The sequence below is a fragment of the Fundulus heteroclitus genome, chromosome 11 (genome assembly GCF_011125445.2).
Source record: "Fundulus heteroclitus isolate FHET01 chromosome 11, MU-UCD_Fhet_4.1, whole genome shotgun sequence".
Taxonomy (NCBI): domain Eukaryota; kingdom Metazoa; phylum Chordata; class Actinopteri; order Cyprinodontiformes; family Fundulidae; genus Fundulus; species Fundulus heteroclitus.
The window spans coordinates 32,943,351-32,958,019 of NC_046371.1; the positions used below are offsets into that span (position 1 = coordinate 32,943,351).

Sequence of the window (14,669 nt, forward strand, 5' to 3'; positions counted from 1 at the left end):
GCTTCTCACTAATATATGATAAACTCTGACTCGGTGATAATTTTGTCTTTAGTTTAAAATTAACTTAAAAAGACCCCAAACTTAAAACCCTGTTTAACAGTGGCTGATCTCTTACAACAGGGTGTGAAATACGAATGTAAATATTCAATCGGGGCGTATAGATAGGAAAAAAAAAAAAAACTGAACGCTGTTAATTATAGTTCAAACTTTACAGGTATTGGCAGGACAAATCTTTATGATGATTTTGGGTGATGCAACAATAAAACTTGGTAAAAGTTACATTTACCTTTCAAGTGATCAAGTGAGTATTTGGGTAAACAAAAGCTCAACTAATTTGAAAGTGACACTTGAAATTATTAAACACTGAGATGATATGTTCCCTTCATTAAGCAGTCTAAAACCAATCAAAAGAATTCATCTATCATAAATACTGATGTACTTCTACAACCATAATAAAAACATCCAGGGCAGGGGAAATGTCAAAAGTGATCTCAAAGCAAGGCATTTTTCAAATGGACTGATCAGGCATTTCAGGTTTTCCATAAGGCCTTTTCTGGTTTTGAAAGCATCCCTGATTATGCATCAAAGCAGATGTGATTGGAGTTTATCCTTATTTAAACTCAAAACAGTCCATGCTGAATGATGTTTATTGAAAAGTTAGTTCAGAGGCCTTTAATCAATAGGGGAAAACTACAGTTTCTCGTTTTTTTAAAAAGAAGAGTAAAGCCATGATGAATGTCCATTTTAAAGCAGAGACCACAGCAGGAGCCTCTACGCACGGTTAAGGTTGGAGGGCTGAGGTTCACTTCGCTCATTCACACCATGGCACTGAAGTGGTCTACGGCCACTGAAGAATCTAGTACAACCTGGGCCCATGCGTACTAAAGCAGGGTCAGTTCCCATTCAGCAGGCCCTGAAAGCTATAAGCACATTGGGGTAATCCCTGCAGACTACTGAAACGGGTAACTGGATCACTTCTTTTAAAAGCACCTTAATGGATTGGCCTGGCCGTTGATTTTCTTTTTAATGCGGAGCATATCGATGTCCATCAATCAAACGTTCTGCCATGCTGTCCCGAGTTGGTTCCGTCTAAACTCTGCATCTCCAAGCTCCAAATTATGACGGTTACAAAACCATGTATCTGACAGGCTGCCCTTCACTAGGCCTCATGCTTTCTGGAACACCATAAATGAGTTAGGGGGTTTGCACAGATTTACTCGAATAATCATTAAAAAAAACAGCCAGGAGATTTAAAAAAAAAATCTGCTAAAATGCAAGTCATCCAATAATACTCTCAGATTTGTACAAATGTGTTACAAATAATTCTGAGTAAAGAGCAAGTAATCTCAAATCCAACATTCAGACCTTAAATCTGTTTTTGCACAACCCTAATTTGTGATGACACTATTTAAGTTTTTTTCCCCCCCCTCATTTGAGTCCTGCACAGTTTCACATTCACCAGAACCACAGAAAACAGCTGATAACTACACAGAAAGAGATCAGCACTGGGACAAACCTACCCCTTTAGTGTGACCGGTGGCAACATCAAGGCTTCCCTTGGCCTGCTAGTTATCCAGAGCAGGGCGCGATGGAAAAGTCTTTAGTGCCGCTGCAGTCTTACCTACCATCCAAAACCCTCTCACCGCTGCTACAGCAACAGAGAGCGGATTACTGGACTGTACCATTCTGTTGTTAGAGGGGATTAGAGTTCACACAACATGGCCCCTTTCTGGCTGTGCGCGTGGCACTGGAAGTGCATGTGTGCGTCCCACAGATGAGAGATTACCACAATCGGCATTCTCACTTGAGCTTCACAGGCAGAGTATTTATTTCATGGTCGGAGGAGAAATATGCAATAACATCATCTGTGAATCAAATGGAGGCCTTTAACGTTATGTAAAGGGATTTTTATCAAAGGAAGGCTGCACTTTTAAAATATGTCCCTCAAAATGATACTAGGACTAGAAATTTCCCTCGTTGCAAGTGTTCATGCCTTAATACCAGCACCTGCAATCACAGATATGAAGCTGATGAAGCTGATTGCACTGTTCTTTTACTTGAGGAAGAGACTGATATCTAAGAGACAATATAGCTGTGCGCTGCGTAATACAAGTAGGAACAGAGAAGATCAGCATCACACGCGCAGAGGATCAGAGTATATGACTTTGGTAGCGTTGATCAGGCCCAAGTTAAAGACAGGGAATCGCCTCATTATGGCTTGTGGCAGATTAGTATCAAGTCCAACGACAAGCCATTACGTAACGTTGCAAAACGGCATCCATGCCAATGTAAACACAGGTTTTGGAAAACCTCAGAGCTTTCCATCACTACCATGTTCCAGAAACAGCTGTTCATATGGGAAGGGTTATGAGCTTCTCCGTATGACATCAACGCCCAGACATTGTCTAATTAGGACCGTGCATTTACTGTGAGTATACCCAAATCAGTTGCCAGCAGGGGTTCAGCGTGGAGTACATTTTGTGATGTTTTACCTTCACCTGCCCTGTCTCTTTGCTGTTCTCCTCACGCTTCTCTGTCCCATCGCCGTCAGGCCTCAGGCCACGTTGTTGCCTGGACGAAGTGACGGACAGCTGCCTTTGAAGCCGCAACACCTCCTTCTGAGACTCTCTGAGGAGCTGCTCGTATTCCAGCCGAGCCGACTGAACAGGGGAGTCCTACGGGGATGAAAGAGGGAACATTAGAAACACGGTCAGGAAAATAGCACTAAATATTACAGTTTTGGAACAATCTGTTACAAATTTCAGCCTAAATACCTTAACTGATTTAAATAATTCTAATTATGGCCAAATCCTCACTGATTCTACAGTAGAGATAATAAGTTTAAAATGACTTAAAATAGTGTTCAACACACAAAACAAATGTAAATAAAAAAAGTAAAATCAACCTAGTTTCTACTGGGTGACGTTTGAAATGTTTGACATGACATTCACAGATATCCTTTTATCATTGTACTGTATTTGTTCCCTGACAACCCTTTCTGTTTTCTGACCAACAGATGCTCAGATTAAGAGAATCAGCTCTTATTTAGAAACAGGCACTGAGAGAGGCAGCCTGTTCCTGCACCATCATCTATTCGGACATCAGCTATGACGCAGCCTCTGTAATACAGGCTTATGTTATGTGGCGCAGTACCAAAACTGTCCAGCAGAGAGCAGGCTTGTGACAGAGATGACAACTGAGGTTGGATAGGGCACAGGGTTTAAAACTTTAGTCTTTAGATAATTCTTGTCGGCCAAATAATTAGACTTCTGTCACTAAGAAATAAAATCTACCTTAGCTTGTCCTGGCCGTGCCTCAAGCTGCCTGCACTCCTGCTGCAGGGCAGCAATCTCTTTGTCCTTAGATAGCAGTGCATCAGCATGCTTGGCCAGGTCACGAGCTCGTTGGCGGGCAAATGCTCTTTTGTATTGCTCAACGGCACCAGATCTAATGAGCGAAGCAGGATTCACCTAGATTAAAAAAGCAGAATTTAAAAGATAAGGTCTTGTTAAATATCACAAAAGTTTCAAGATTAGAAGAGAGACACAATCCATTTCATTAACTCAGGGTATCAAATAGTGGTTTTATAAGAAGGAATAGAACTTCTTGATCTACTTTCTAGCACTGCTAATAGGAAATAAAAGTAACATCTTCTTAAAATTACTGTATTTGTCCTTAATCCGAGCAGTAAAAGCTGTAAACTAAAAATGGGTAGTGTATAAACTCACTGATGTGTTACTGGGAAAGAAAAAAACAGTGGACCTTCTAAAAGATTTGCTGCAGCTAAAACTGGTCTGGACAGTGAAAGGAAACCAACATCCAGCATGAAATCTTCCCATGAAATGATCTGAAAGTCATTAGGAAGATGGCTGAGCAAAACTGGAGGAACAGAAGGACCCATTATGTTGTAATAAGTCACTTGAACACCATGCACCATGGAGAGGCTGATGAAATTCCATTTAATTGAGACATTCAACCAAGGACTAAACCAATCACATTTGCACAAGATCAGGTGCTCAACACAAGGGCCTGGGTGAGGGCTGTGGTTTACCAAACAATGTGGATTCACAGCACAGGTTATGTAAAGATAACACAGAGACAGTGCAGCACATAAAAGCACAGATACTGCCATACCCAGGTGGCTGAACTAGTAAAGAAACGGCTGTGGAGATACAGGCTGGAAGAATCATAGTCAAAGCTAAAGAATAACGACAGCTTGCGGCACTCTACCATCGAGACGGGCAATATCTGATGACTGACCAACTATTTACTGGAACCAGTAGTAACTGGAGCACCTTGGTAATGGGACCTTTAAAGTGAGAGTGGTTCAAACACATTCCAGGAACATCATTATAGACCTTTGTCTAGCATTGCTCAGTCCCAGGAACATCGAAAATACAGAGAAAAGTCATCCAGTTCCCAGGTAGAGGGCCCAAATAAAACAGAACAAATAAGTTTTGAACTTGGCTTTTCTGGTTTTCATTTAATCACCGTTTCACAAGGATCATACAGATTATGTTTTTGCTACTTCTGTTTAGCTCTTCATCAGGCACTGGGACAGCATAGTGATTATGAAAGCACTGCAAACAATAAGCTGCACAACGTATTTTTTTAAGTAAGGGAAAAGCACTCCTGGCAAAAGCAGGGTGCTGCAAGCATGGGTCAGGTATTTAGCAGTGTGCTATACCACTTTGAGGTTGGCCTCCTGTAGTTTGCGAGCTCTCTCCTCCAGTCTCTTTGCAAGAACAGTCAGCTCGGTGTTCTTTCTTCTCAACCGCCTGACCTTCTCTTCAGTTTCAGGGGCACTGCTCTTCCGCTAAAAACACAGGAAACAAACATCATGACCACAACGTGTCTACAGTAAGTGATCCATAGCAATGGCAGGCAAAAATATTATGAGCTTAGGATGGGTTACTCAGCAGAGACTGGAGGTCTGTAAGACCACAGTAGGCTGTACACTCCTGAAAGCTGGCCTGGGCCATATGAGAGAGCGGGCAGAAACAAAAAACATTACTTAGTGGTAAGAATAAGAAGGTGTGTATCAGGGATATGGACCAAAATTAGTATCTCGATATTTTCAGGCTGAATGCCGATATACAATATTAATCACAGTATGATTTTTTTAAAATACTGTAATTATATAAAGGCAGCTCTGAATCAAAGCTTTATCTCAAATGTCTCCCAGGCACAATTTTTAACAAATAGCTGTAGATAAATATGAGAAATTGCTGAAAAATAACCTAGTGGTATACAAAAAAAGTATAATTCTAATGTAACATAAATCATCTCAATATAAACAATATAGTCTCATCTTATATCTCTTTTTTTTTTAAATCTCAAATTTTTAAAAAAAAATCTCCATATATTGCCCAGCCCTAGCATGTATTGAGTTTGCCAGAAGGCACGTAGGCAACTCCCCACATGCTCTGGAGGAAGGTGCTCTGGTCAGATGAGATTCAGCCACCAAGGGAAACACTACGTCTGATGAAAACCCTTTACATCCTATCATCCCACAGTGAAACATGGTGGTGGCAGCATCATGCTGTGGGGATGCTTTTCTGCAGCAGGGACTGGGAAATTAGTCTGAATCGAGGGACAGCTGGATGATGCTAAATACAGGGATGTTCTTGAGCAAACCCTGGCAGTCTGCCAGTGATTTGAGACTGGGATGGAGCTTCACCTTCCAGCAGAACAATAACCTGAAGCCGACTGCTACAGCAAGCCTTGAGTGGTTAAAGTGTAACTCACCCCCATGTAAAACCATATTTCCACCCCCCAGACCAATTTGAAAAACGCCATCAAAGTGAGCGGGGATACGCGGGACCAGGAGGGGAGGGGGACTGTGTTCAGGATGGGGGAAGCAGCCGCTAGTTTGATTTGCCATATTGAATCATCGAGAGTGAGCACAGTTATACTGGTAGTTATGCCACAGTTTGGTCTTTTGACATGGAGGATTCTTAACCCCCCTCGTCCCCGGAGGTTGAGGGAGGCTTTATGGAGCCCAGCATTTTCAGTTTGAGCTGCTGGCTTAAAGCGCTGACTCGGTGAAGCCTGAAACCAGCGATGCCGAGGCAGTGGAGGACAGGATTGGTCCAGTTCTATATTATATATTTTTTCCACTTTGTAATCCAGGGGGAATCAGCGGCAGCTTTGCGCATCATGATTCATTTGATATCTGGACATGAAGCATGGTTGATCTAGAGAGGGAAGTTCACAGCAACCGCGGTGAAGTTAGTTCTAGGTTGGACAGTGGAGATTCTCGCTCCGTGGCCGCATCTGCCTCCTGTTCCAGCTGATTCAGCCAGGCTGATCTGGGGCTGCCGCTCTCTGTCTGATGGCTGGTGAAGCCGCGGAGCGCGAATATCCAATGTCCAAACCAAAACCAACTTCACCGTGGTCTCAAGACACTAACGCCAATTCGCCAGTAAAACATAAAAAGTTGGCAGATTTGTTTCTAGTCGCTTTTTTGAAGAAGAAATAAAGTCGCTAGAGGGTTTGAAAAGTGTAGCAGTGCTCGCTATGGAGGCACAAGATGGAGGGAGCTGTGTTTTTTGTTTTTAGGAAGGAGATGCTTTTATACCCCAGAGCGACAGAACTACCAACGTCACTATATCAGAATTACGTTACATCAACAGAAAGCAATGTTAATTGGAAATTCAATCCAAGATCACTGTGTCCATACGAAAGACACAAAAGTATGATTTCAGCAGATGTGCACTAATTTTTCTAAACAATGACCAGCAGATGTAGACAGTACTATAAGAAAATCCAGGCCTCTATCCAATTAAGAATCTGTGATCAGACTTGAAGATTGCTGTTCACAAGAGAAAACCATCCAACATGAAGGAGCTGGAGCAGTTTGGCCTTGAAGAATAGGCAAAAAGCCCAGAGGCGTGATGTGGAAAGTTTGTCTTATCAGTGATGCGTAATTTCTGTTATTTTGTCCTATTTGTTGTTTGCTTCACAACAAAAACAATAATCCATCTTCAAAGTCGCAGGCTTGTTCTAAAAATCACAACCAATCAATTTCAATCTGAAAAACTCACATGGAAAGAAAAGACAATTAGAAGAATTTTATTGATACAATATTTTAAGACTTTGGCGCTCAGACCTCGGCAGGAAACATTAACGCTGAAATATACTTAATATGCATAAGCAGGTGTATGAGAACAGGGATGTTTCCCCCCCAGGCCTGAAACTGGTGGTGGAGTGGAGATAGATGAAGTTGGTTCAGTCCATAGACTGCTGGTTGGTGAGACGATTTGCTTGAGCTGTATTGGTGAGGTCCAGTGGACTGCGAGAGCTGATACTAGTGCTTCACTTAGGGACCCGGAAAGATAAATGTCCAGCTTGGGTAAACACAGGTTTGCATGAACCTGTCCATGATGAGCAAGCATGAAGGGACTGTGGAGAGGTAAAACTCCCTCCTTTTGGGAAGAAACATGGCAGTCTTCTGCCGGATCGACTGAGATGTGACAGAGAATGCCGTAAGAGTCTGGGAGAAATTACACTCTGATAGGGAGGGATGAGGTTAAAGAAGCACCATGGGAAAGCCGGATGGAGCTTAGCTGCGATGGTGGAGAAGGGGATGGAGGTGGGTTGAATCAGGGTCATCTGAGTCCAAATCAGACATTGCGCAACCACTGTTTGCGCTTTGCCGGGTAGAAGGCTGAGACGTGGATTTGAAGTTCTTTTAAGATGAAGATGCTGATTGGCTTCGTGGAGGAGCAGTTCAAAGCAGAGGTGGGTGAGCCTCTGATTGAGTGGAGGTAAGTAATTCAGTTTCTTCAATTTAACTTCCGCCTAGGCTCCATTTTAATTCCAGGTTGTGAGGCAGCAAACATGAAAAAAAACATGGAAGTGAATACTTTTGCAGGACAGCGTTTTTACCACGACCATAACATCAGAAGTCTGTGATCTCACAGGACAGTATGAGGACATGTAGAAAGGCTACAATGTTTAGCATTTTTCAAACTAAATAAACATCTGTAAAATAGAAACAAACGGTGTTAGAATATCTCTTTGTTAAGTGTTTTGTGGAACTGGCCTACTTTCTACAAAGCTTTTCATCAAGGTATAAACACACACACACACAGTTATTTTTAGACATACCAGCAGGCTATTCTCTTCCCTCAGTGTGTTGCAAGTCTTCTCCAGCTCGTCTAGGGCTCGCAAGAGTCCTGAGTTCTGGCGCACCAACAATCCATAATCTGTCCCGTTCTGTGAAAGAAGCACAACAAAAATACGCAGTTTAACAACTGCAGTCTTTAGTTGTTAGAAACAGCAGAGTACAAAACGATCTACAGGAAGAACAGTTTAGTTGTTTTAAAAAGTAGTTACAGCTTTCTTCTGTTTTTGCTTTGCTGTCAAAACTTAAAATGTTTCAGGTCATCAAACAAGACAAAATCCACTCAGTGATATAATGAACAAACTGACTCAGAGGACTGAAGTGGGCTGTGGTGATACAGACATATAAAGCTGTGTGTGGCAGCATAGATTTTATGAGAGGTGCTGTTGTACTTGGTAAGATAAAATAAGAAGTCCTTTATTGTCCTGCAGTGGGAAAATTCAGGTGAGACAGTGGCAAACACAGACAGTTAAACGCAATTATAAGCAATGAAAAAGAAGAAAAAAGAACCAGTCTAATCAGAAATTAGCTCTAAACAAACACCAAGAGTAGAAGATAAAAAAAGGAAATACCAGAGTAAACAAATATTGCAGTGTGGAAAACATTTTTTAACATTGGAAAAGACTCCAGCCTATTTACATAACACATGTTACTGAGATATGCTATGTGCATGGTAGTTCAGCAGCATCCGGAAGTGGCTGAGGCATGTGCAAGTTACTTTAGCATCTGGGGACAGTGTAAAAGTTTAATGATTGGATCAGAACCTGTGTAACTATTAGCATGACATAAACAGTTATTGGGTCTGTTGTGAGCAGCAGAAATGATAAAGTCTAACAGCAGTCGGGAGGAAGGACCCACGGAAGTGCTCCTTAGAGCATCTGGGATGCAGCAGTCTGTCACTAAAACAGCTCTCCAGCTCTGCAACAGCTCCATGCATGGGGTGGGAGACATTGACCATCAGTGATGTGATTTTCTTACAGTCCTTCTGTCTTCCACCACCTACACTGGATCCAGGGGGCATCCCAGGACAGAGCTGGCCCTCCTAATGAGATTATCCTGCCGCTTCCTCTCAGCTACAGATAAGCTGCTGCTCCAACAAACCACACCACAGAAGATGGCTGATGGCACCACAGAGTTAAAGGAGCAATAAGCGATATTTCACCACTAGGTGCTGCTTGAGCACTGTCTGTAGACTGTTGTGCCATATTAAAGCCATGATAAAAAGATGAAGTCAGATTGAATTCTGAACGTTGACTGGAGGAAAATTCTGGAGGGCTGTGTGAGCGGAAGATTTTCACTTTTAAGGACGGCCTCTCTCAGCAGGGTGCTTCTGTAAACCACCCCCACAGACAAAAGACCAGACCCTCACTTCTGACCTTCTCTGAGACAACCACCTCTCCCTGGAGCAGATCAGGGCAAAGCCACTTTGTCCTCACTTTCTTCCTGATCACGAAAGAAGAGGCCTGAACAATGATGGGCCCTGTCCCGGGCCTGAAGGACGCACCATCCAGCACCTGGGAGAAATCTCTCTTCACCCGGGGGACATGACCGGGCAACTCAGAGTTACATCTGCTGTCTTAACTTCAGCGTAAAACACCGGAGGGAGAATCCCTCCCTGCCAAAAACAGCTTTGTTTATTTCTCTTCAGCGGTTACAGGAAAGGTGACTTGAAACAGCGCGGGTCAGCCTACTTTACCCACTTCCAACGCTGAGAAAGAGGGAGCTGAAATACAGACTGCCTGAAGCATCGGTCGAGGCCTCTCCCCGGACCACATGTGGCTGCTGCTGAAATGACGTTTTCCCTTTTCACTGCCTTCCTTGGATGACCAAAGTGGACTGAACTCACACGAGGCACGGACAGGTTGGACAGAGAGAGACCCAAAAAAGACAGGTTAAAAGGTTTGTTGGGAAATGTTGTGTGATGCGTTACACATGGTCGCTTTAAAACAAAGGGCTAACGGAATTAGCCCATGCTAGCATCCGGTCCCTTGGCATTGCTGATATGGTCGAGTGTGTTTTTATGGTTATAACAAAGGGAATCTCCACATTTCATACATTGATGGGACATTAATGTTTACGTTAGCCGGCTCACTCATTATGATTAAAATAAACCCGAAGCTTTTATTTGTTAGTGCCGAAAGTTTGCAAGCCAAAATGCTATTAGCTTCTGGTAATTTCCGGTTCTTCTGAAATAGCCCGTTCCAAGCATAAACCTTGTTTGTTCTGCTCCGTCATCAGTCGATAGAGCTATGAGGCTTATTCCCGCATTAATATTGAATATAATGTCAGTTTAAAGGCAATTTTGATAACTTTAGGCTTTAACCGATTTAGCGACCGATCGCTACAGCGACCCCGGGTGCCCGGAGGTAGAATTGCATAAACAAAGGCAAGGAATCCTAAAAGTAAATGATTTTACTGAGCAAATCTTTAGAATGTCATTTACTCAAAATAATATTCTGGTTAACTTGGGATTTGCATTGTGAATGGGTTAAAACACATAGCAAATGTTCTAAATTAGTTAAGCTAATTTAACCTCAATTCATATTCTTTAAGATGAACTTTGGTTCTTTTCTTTTCTTAAAATATTTCATCAAATAAAGTTTTGTTTAATTTAGGATTTGCATTGTGAATGGATTGAAACACATGCCAAATGTTTTTTTAATTAGTTAAGCTAATTTAACTCCATTCCATGTATTTTGGAATCAGATGTGAATGAATGGGATACACTGAATTATTCCAATTATGTTCAACCACGTTTGTTTTGTCTTTTTGTTGTTTTGCATGTAAATAGTCCCTTAGCTTAGTTTCTTTTTATCTTTATTTTGCTCTGTAGTTTAGTTAAGTTTCACTAACCTAGTAAAGAGGAGTTGTTAATCAAAATATAGTGTTAATTCAGATAAACAGCATTACATAGTGATGTTCTCTGGATGTTAATTTTATTTCTGTTATTAAATTCTTGAATTTGAAAAGAAGTTGTTACTCCTTTATTCTATGTGTGTGCTAGTGCTCCAATTCATCCCTTTCAACCATTGTCCTGATATCAGCTTAAGAGCTGATTATCACCACACAATACTTAACAGACAGAGAGTTATTTATTAAACATTAAATAACTTTAAACAGTGTATAATTACACAACAAGACCAAAACAACATCTGTGACAAGTCGTGCTGGCCCCTCCTTTCCCTTCTCGACCGTTGTCTTCTATACGCATATTTGTAAAGTACATAAACGCAGCAAAGCAGCATCACCTTTCAGAGGAATATTTCAAGTGAAGTAGTAAGTAACTCATAACTTGATAATGCTGTTAGAGAACAATTTGATCTGCTGGGGTTCTCTCCGCCATGTTGCTCCAGTACTGCGCTGCTCTGACGGTGGCGTTTTAGGGCGGGGAGAAGCTGAGCCCTGAGTGGCCGCTGTTCACATGCACCCGCAGCCGGCCCGGCTATGTGAACAGGAGACTGGAGAACAACACAGAGAGATGTGTGTGACTTCATACCATAGTCTATCTAAAATATTACCATTAGTTCTTCACATCACTATTGTTTAGTTCTTTCTATCTAAAATAGTAAAATTTTGCTTATCCTTTAAAGAAGGTCTTCAGCTGAGAGTCATGTTCTTTGACTTCTCCAGCGCTTTCAACACCATCAGACCAGTGCTGCCGAGGGGGAAGCTGGAGGACACTGGAGAGGACAAACATCTTGCTGACTGGACCATCGACTACCTCACAGACCGCCCTCAGCACGTGCGGCCGCACGGCTGTCGGTCAGAGGTGGCAGTCTGCAGCACCGGGGCTCCCCAGTTTCCGTTTCACTTCACCCTCTACACCTTGTACTTCACCTACAACACAGACAGCTGCCATCTTCAGAAGTTCTCCGATGACTCGGCCATTGTGGGCTGTGTGTCAGAGGGAACAAGCTGGAGTACCAGTCGGTCATCATGAACTTTGTGGACTGGTGTGAGAAGAACCATCTGTGTCTAAACACCAGTAAGACCAAGGAGATGGTGATCGACTTCAGGAGAAGACCCCCACCTCACTCACCTGTGAACATCCAGGGGCAGGACATAGAAACTGTGGAGAGTTTCAAATACCTTTCCACTATCTCAACATCGGTTCCCTGGATCGGTTCACCTGTGGCAGTGAGGTGGGTCTGCGTCTGCTAAAGTACACCACAAGCTCTTATGTTTTTGCTGCATTTAACATGAGGTGGTTCTGCTGGCACCAGCCTACAAAGCTCTGGATCCACTGTCTGTATTGTGACCCGCCCTCCTCTGTGAATGAGACACATGTAAATAGAAGTAGCTTGATAATGGACCCTTTGGAAACCCCACCACTGCAATGTATCTTACTCCTTACTACTTTAAGGAGTCAGAAGTCCTTCTAAAAGGGCTATATAACCCTTCCCAGTAGGATAGATGTCAATGTCTTTTACTAATTTTTGTTTGAATTTCTTTAAATTGGGAAACAAAGTTTTGCTTTTATGATCTTTTAGCCAACTTTATGTTGTCAGTCAAGTTCTATTGAAGATATTTCCTGATTCTGAAGCTCTGGCAGCAAAGAGATTTAGATAAATCCAAGTTATTTAAACCGGTCATGAAGCGTCCGTCAGTTTGACTTAACTTTACGTATATATATATAGCAAAATATGAACAAATAAATATACCAATGATTTTTTTTTTAAAATTCACATTTAAGAGAAAATCGGAAAAGATTCTGATCACTTTTCAAGCGCCTTCCAACCCGGAAGTCGTGACGTCAGAACTTAAGCGTTCATCTCAACATGGCGGATTACGGCACTACATGCGATAGCGACAACGCGAAATTTCGACTTCAACCGAGCGATTCCTACCAGGTGACCATTCTGAGGAAGAATATTTGTGTCTGGAGCCTCACATGTTCAACCGAGACGTTTCAGATGAAGAGAAGGCAGCGGACGAACAACAGCCTTCCGAGTCGGACAAGGAGTGGATATTGCACATTGGGAGATTAGATCATTGGTAGGACACGTTTTTTTCTTTTAACTACGCAGTTCAAATATTTTTTCGTATGTTGACATCATTTTCTTTTAGGCACCATAGATATTTAATGGCTAAAATGCCGGTGTTGTGCGAAATTCAGTTCCCCTGTGAAAATCTACAGGGGAAATCCCTGGCTGTATCACAGACCATCCTGGTATGGAAGCGGTGTGTCTAAATGTTTGGACATTGCAGGTTGCTTGGTCCCAATACAAGCAACAGTATAAGCATATAGCCTATAGACAATTTGTGAGATGGTGTTTTGACTATTTAGGCAAAGATACCAGGGCTGTGATACCCTTGTGTGCAGTCAGCTGTATAAGGGCCCACTTCCCACCCCCAGGATACTAAGATGACTTTACCTTTAAAGGTCACCTGTTGGCAGTTAAAAAAATACCCAAGCTGAAAGAATAAAATCTAAAACATGCATGTAAACAAAATTGTTGTGGTTATTATGTAATATAAGCAATTACTAATAAAATGATTTCATGGTCTTTTTGAAAATCGACTGAATGAGAGATTGATGGTATCATCTTTTGTTGGTTTCACAAATGAACTTGTCAGTGATGGGGGCTCTGATGCTGCATCAACCTGCTTAGTTTTTATTTTCTCCAGCTCTGCTAGCAGCATCTAAAAAAAAAAGCAGCAGTGGGTAAAATTTCTCATAACAATTTTTTTTGATTGCTGGGGTGCATTTACACACAAGTGAATAAACAGATACAGGAAAGTATAAGAGAACACACATGTAGACATAGATACATGAAAATAAAAAGGCAAAGAGTGAAGCAACTAGTAAAGCAGTGGTGATTCCTGACAAAGGTTATTTCAAAAAGAACATCTAATTATCTCAGTATAAATGCAGTAGAATTATGTGCTATATTATTAGCTTGAGAATGGGTGGAGGATACTAATATAAATAAAATAATTTGTAGTGATTATCTGCATTGAGTATTCAAAAGGGATGTACAAATAATCATCAAAATATATCAGGTTATGGCTGTTCATCATAGAATATGTGAACAAAATAAAAATGTAATATTATTTTGGACTCCTGCTCGTGTAGGTATTTTGGGTAATGAAAGAGCAGATAGGTTGGCTAAGTAAGGTATTAAAAAAGAATATATTGATATGCCAGTAAAGTTATCCAAATCTGAAGGCAAAAGTATAGTTTGGAGAGAAAGCAAGAAGATATGGAAAAGTAGGTGGGATAATGAAATAAATGGAAGGCACTTATATAGGATACAAAATACAGTTGATGTAGTAAGAATTAGAGGAATAAACAGGAGGGAGGAAATAATTATAAACAGAATAACAACCGGTCACAGTTTTTTTTAAATGGAACTCTTTGTAAAATGGGGAAACATCTTACTGGTTTTTGTAGTTGGTGTCATGATGTAGAAACAAGAGAACATGTTTTTATTAATTGTAGAAGATATGTAAATCAAAGATTATTAAAAATGGAATTAGGTTTGAATAGGAATTTTAAATTGAGAATGTGGTTTATAAGCTAAATAGTATTTAGAGGAGC

At 41.4% G+C, this 14,669-nt stretch overlaps 1 protein-coding gene across 1 annotated transcript in view; it reads right to left on the reverse strand.

The window, feature by feature from the left end:
* LOC105916571 (RIMS-binding protein 2) overlaps positions 1-14,669 on the reverse strand; it is a gene marked incomplete in the record, with an annotated part of 143,274 nt that overhangs the window by 76,382 nt on the left and 52,223 nt on the right. The window contains 4 exon segments of the mRNA XM_036143407.1: positions 2,493-2,675; positions 3,294-3,470; positions 4,688-4,816; positions 8,113-8,220. Of these exon segments, the coding sequence (XP_035999300.1) occupies positions 2,493-2,675; positions 3,294-3,470; positions 4,688-4,816; positions 8,113-8,220 (597 nt within the window).